Source organism: Mastomys coucha, unplaced genomic scaffold (assembly GCF_008632895.1).
Source record: "Mastomys coucha isolate ucsf_1 unplaced genomic scaffold, UCSF_Mcou_1 pScaffold12, whole genome shotgun sequence".
Classification (NCBI taxonomy): Eukaryota; Metazoa; Chordata; class Mammalia; order Rodentia; family Muridae; genus Mastomys; species Mastomys coucha.
In genome coordinates, this window is record NW_022196894.1 from 42,097,842 (window position 1) to 42,103,336 (window position 5,495).

The window sequence follows — 5,495 nt, forward strand, 5'->3', positions numbered from 1 at the left end:
AGCACAATGAAACATATTACTTTGTATGCTAGTTTAAGGGAGAGATCACAAGAAGAGATACATGCTTCAGTTTAGTAAACAAAAGGGATGTTTTGAAAAAGAGCTCAATGATATGACCAATGTGGGATTCTGCTCTGCCAAGACGGCCTGCAGCGCACCAGTTACAGTTTTCTGTAAGTGTTTCTGATGGTGAACAGGGGCCCAGTGGGCCCATAGATTAGTTCCTCCCAATCTCCACAAGGGTGTTCTCATTTCTTTGTAGATTTGTGTTTGTGTCCTTGTCCCAGTCACTATTTCCCCAGTCACTTTCCTGCAAGGTGATTTCCTGTTGGTTGGCTGAGCCCTGTGGTTTTGGACCTGTTTGCTCAGTGTAACTAACTCCAGTCAAGGGAGCCTTGGGAAACGTCCTCCCCAGGGAAATGAAATGAATCCTAGCTTGCTGAACCTGAACCTTTAACCATTATTTGTCTTTCAACTGGTCAGTCCATCCTTTCAGTAATTTTTTTTTTAAATGTCAACTTTATATTTACACGAGTCCGTGCCTCAAGGCATATCAGATATTTCCTGGTGCTGAGTTCAGCTAGTGTAGCTGGGTGAAACCATTCCATGGGGTAAAGGAGGAGCAGTGGCTGATTGGAAGGCCCAGGGCAAAGGCTCTTGCCCCTCCCCACTCCCCAAAGCCCAAATTTAATACAAACTTTCTTCTTCAAGATAAAGAAAAAAAGCAAAAACAAGAATGGATTACACTGGCTGTGGTGGCCCACGCCTTAAATCCCAGCACTTGGGAGGCAGAGACAGGGATATTTCTGAGTTCCAGGCCAGCCTGGTCCACAGAGTGAGTTCCAGGACAGCCGGGCTATACAGAGAAACCCTGTCTCGAAAAACAACAACAAAAACAAAACAAAAAAAAAAAAAAAAAAAAAAAAAAAAAAAAGAAAAGAAAAGCAAGCAAGCAAACAAACAAACAAACTGGATACCTTTTTTCCAAACCAGAATCTTGACTGAAGAGGGATTGTGGGAAATGACCCCAAATCAGAGGGAGCCCTGCCTTGTCAATACATTGCTCAGGAGAAAACCATTTGCCAAGCCCTTCCTCTAGACACCACAGATGTCTATTTAGCTTCTCAGTTAGTTTGGAGTTGGAAATGGAGGTTAAACAGTGTTCGCTGTGGGACAATAACAAAAATTGGTGGTGGCCAGTATTTGGGACTGTGGGCAGAGGGGCTGACCAAGAACTTGGCCAGATCATAGTTGGAAAGAAAGAGCAACTCCCTCAAAATCCTTCTTGCCCTCCACGGGGCATTGTTAGTTAATACAGTGTTGCAGATTTCTGGTGGAGCCCACCACCTGCCTTATGCTGTGCAGCAATCCCTTTTGCTATTCCAAACAGTCAGGAAAATTCTGCTGCAGACTGTGTTCATGGTATTAGAAGGAGGAGCTATTGAAGCAAAGCATACCAAGAAGGGAGGTGGCCATGGGTGGGAACCCAGAGAAATAGCTGGAGAAATCAACAGTGTTGTGACTAGGAGAAGGGGAGGTTAATTTCTCTGACTAAAAAGGTAAAATACAATTTTTAAAATTTTGTCTCAGAAGGACACATACACACATATACATATTCCCATATATATACATATATACATATTCCTATATATATGTATGTATATATGTATACATATATACATATACACACATACACACACTCTGGTATATATTAATATTGATTGGCATTAAAATATTTGAAATCTGTCAGGCCCCATGCTTACTAATTTTATTTTCTAGGACTAGTAACATATTAATAAAAATTCTAAAGATTGTTTACTGTTGTTAACTTTTTAAAAAATGTATACACATACACTGTCACTCTCTTCAGTCACACCAGAAGAGGGCATCAGATCCCATTACCAATGGTTGTGAGCCACCATGTGGTTGCTGGAATTGAACTCAGGTCTTCTAGAAGAGTAGTCAGTGCTCTTAACCACTGAACCATGTCTTCAGCCCCTGATGTTGACTTTTTATTGTACTATGTTTAAAACTATCACCATTGTTTTGAAACTATCACCATTGTTTCATGAACAAAGAGCACTTTAATGTACATCCATGCAAAATAGAAAGGACATAAGGAACTATTTTTCCAATATGTGTTTGCTTTATTTAACTTCATCTTAACTATTCTTTAGGCTTTTACTCGTTTTCTCATTCAGTTTGCAGAGAACATGTATAAAGCTGTGAAACCCTCAATATCTCAAGTGTCCAAGGAAAGTCGAGCAAGAGAGCTCAACCTGTGTTCAGTAAAGGAATTTCCCAGTTCTAAGGGGGAAAGGAAGAAGCAAAACCAAACCAAACCAAACCAAACTAAACCAAACAACAACAAACAAACAAAAAATGAAACAAACAAACCAGTCATTAGTCTTCCAGAAAGGATTGTCCATGCCTGTAATCTCATCACTGAGGAAGAGGATGATACGTTTGAGGCCAGCTTGGTCTAAATAATGAAACTCTGTCTCAGCCAGCTAGCTTGGGGAGGGGTCAGCAGTTAAGAGCACACACGGAGCGTTCAGAGGATCTTCATTCAGTTCCCACCACACAGGTAGCAGCTCACAACTGCCTATAACTCCAGTTCCTAGGGATTCTGGTGCCCTCTTCTGGTCTCTGTGGACACCACACAAGCATGCATGTTTTAAACATAGTACAATAAAAAGTCAACATCAGGGGCTGAAGACATGGTTCAGTGGTTAAGAACACTGACTACTCTTCTAGAAGACCTGAGTTCAATTCCAGCAACCACATGGTGGCTCACAACCATTGGTAATGGGATCTGATGCCCTCTTCTGGTGTGACTGAAGAGAGTGACAGTGTATGTGTATACATTTTTTAAAAAGTTAACAACAGCAAACAATCTTTAGAATTTTTATTAATATGTTACTAGTCCTAGAAAACACACATACATACATGCGGGCATTCATACATACAGATAAAATAAAAACAAAATAAACCTTAAAGGAAAGAAGAGAGGAAGAAAAATAAATAAAAATAAAGTGACTCATTTGTCTCGCAGCAGAACTGTGAGAAGCAACCAATGCCTGTGAGGATTTTCTTTGCACATGCTATTTGATTTTGGAGGAAACCAGGGTTTCAAGACTCTCATCTAGTTTCCAAGAAATCGCAGGGGTAGGAATCGATCTTATGCGCAATATATCAGCCGGCTAGTGGGCATCCCACACTGGGCAGTCAGGAGTCCCTTGTGTGGGATATGAAAATAAAAACTGCCCCCCCCCCCGTAAGTGATGTAATGGGGCTTTGCATCCAGCAACTCTGCTGCTCCAGGGCACTACCTTAGTCTACAGGAGGTCTAGCAGGGCAGGACTGTGTTGCCATGGAGACAGTGCCTGGGATTTGATGCAAGCTAGGAGATGGAGAACTTGGGGCACTTTCTCAGTTCACAGAGCAGAAAGGCACTCAAAAGTAATGACATGCTTAAGGAAGGAAGTGTCTGAACGGTGACCCTGAATGAGAGTCGGTGCAGGGGATGGGGGGGGCGGATGGAAAGGTATAGAGGAATTCTAATCACCTGGTTCTGAAATGCCCCAAGGGCAAGGGCAGAGTGGGGGATGCATGAACACATTTATATGGGAAGTAGAGACAGAAGCAGGTATGCTGGGGAGCCACCCCCTTAAAGGTATCTTATTTGAAGGAAAATGTGAATGATATGTACTGTCTTACATTATATAATCAGGTAAGTCAGAGGCATGGTTGCTAAGATAATTCTCCCTGTTTGTCTCACCACAACTCTTGTCTACAGAACTTTCACATACAGTTCCACCTTTTATTTATAATCAGAACCTGGGCAGATCACCTGAGCATCGCACTTACAACGTCTTTGACTAGGCTTAAAAAAAAAACACAAAAACAAAAACACCAAAAAAACAAAACAAACAACAACAACAACAACAACAACAACAAAACAAGCACACAGTGAGGTCGGTAGCAGAGACCTGCTCATTCTCACGCGCTTTCCATTTCTGAGCACTTCTGCTTCCTGGAGTGTCATAAAATAGAAGGGTCCACAGGAGATTAGGAACAGGTTTGTCCTCCCCCGCCCTCCTCCTTCCTCCCACGAACGTAGCCATCCAGACTTCCCGGAGAAAGGCCCAGCCTGAGCCAGGATCCGCAGAGCATGCGGGTCCCCGCGCCTCTGCAAAGCCCAGGAATGGCAGCGACCAGGCCGGGGGTGGACACGAGGTGATGCGGAGCGGTGCCCAAAGCCGCTGCCAAGGCTGGGGCAAGGCAGCAATTGCCTCCCAGGAGAGAGGCTGGGAGAGGGTTTCCTAGTCCCTGAAGTCTCCCGAGGTCAATTCCCAGCGCAGCCGGGAGGCACCTAGGGGGCTCGGCGATCTCGGAAGTTGGGGGTCAGCCGAGGGAGCGAGCGTCTTACCTGACCAGGATGGCTGGTGTAGTTGAAGGAGTAGATGTTCTCGGTGCTGAGGCTCACCACCCCGCTGTAGACGCGATCGAAATCGGCTCCCCTGGCGGGGTCGCGCGGATCGCGGCGCAGCTCTGCCGAATGCGCGAGGGCTTCTGCCTGGTGGCCAGGGACCGCCGCCCGCAGGAGCCAGGGCAGCGCGCAGAGCAGCGCTAGCCTCGGGCAGTTCAGCATGGTGGGCGCCTCGCCCTGGGGGCTCCCCCTCCCCCCCAGAAACAAGCAGCCCGAGGAGGGGGCAAGCACGGAGATGGTCCTTCCGAAGCTGCCTGTGGCGCTGGGTGCGGGCTTCAGCAGCTGGGTGGTGTGTGGCCAGCCCCGCCGCCCAACGCTCGCAGCGCGCAGGAGAGGAGCAGATCAAATACTGATGTGCCACCTGGGGTCTCCAAAGGAGGTCACGCGTGTGGAGTAGGGGCGACGGGAAGCGTGGGGGACCAGAGAAGGCTGCTCTTCCCTTCAACTTTTAAGTCTTCCCTTTCTCATCGCTGAAAACCTTCCACTCACCCAGAAAGAATTTTCACTGCTCTGTTCCCTCTCAACCTCAAAGCACCGGCGACAAACCCCTCAGAGAAGTGGCTGCTAGTCTAGAAGAATCGGTGTGACCAGCCATCAAAGGAGGAAATCAGGTGCACGTCAAACCAAAGTGCACTGTAGCTGCAGGCAAGCGAATAGAAAGCAAAAGAGAGTGCACCTCTCACGAGGATGCATCAATTCGATTTTACAGTTGCTTCCAGCAGGTGTGAAATGTCTCTTACAGGCTATCCGCCCTGCTGGAACAGAAAGAAGCCCTTCTCAGACACCTGGCTTAGTTCCTTATTACTCTTGCTCTCCAAGGAGAGACTCACGTCATCGCTCCCTTGCCATATGTGCAAGTATGTAAATATGTACAGTTACAAAATATAGATATGGTCAAGAGAACAGTCCCCAGCTCGGCTGGAAGACTGCTTCCGGAAGTTTGAGAGACCAGATGTAGGCAGATACCATTTCTTTCCATCCCAGCCTTTTGTGCCGTTTAGCT

At 46.3% G+C, this 5,495-nt stretch overlaps 1 protein-coding gene across 2 annotated transcripts in view; it reads right to left on the reverse strand.

Moving 5' to 3' along the window:
* The window catches only part of Sidt1 (SID1 transmembrane family member 1), a 97,406-nt gene extending 92,266 nt beyond the window's left edge, over window positions 1-5,140 (reverse strand). For both annotated transcript variants that reach the window (XM_031363958.1, XM_031363959.1), the window contains exon 1: window positions 4,433-5,140. In XM_031363958.1, coding sequence (XP_031219818.1) covers window positions 4,433-4,654 — 222 coding nt within the window. In that variant the 5' untranslated portion in view covers window positions 4,655-5,140. The remainder of the gene's footprint in view (window positions 1-4,432) is intronic.
* Between the last annotated feature and the right edge of the window lie 355 nt (window positions 5,141-5,495).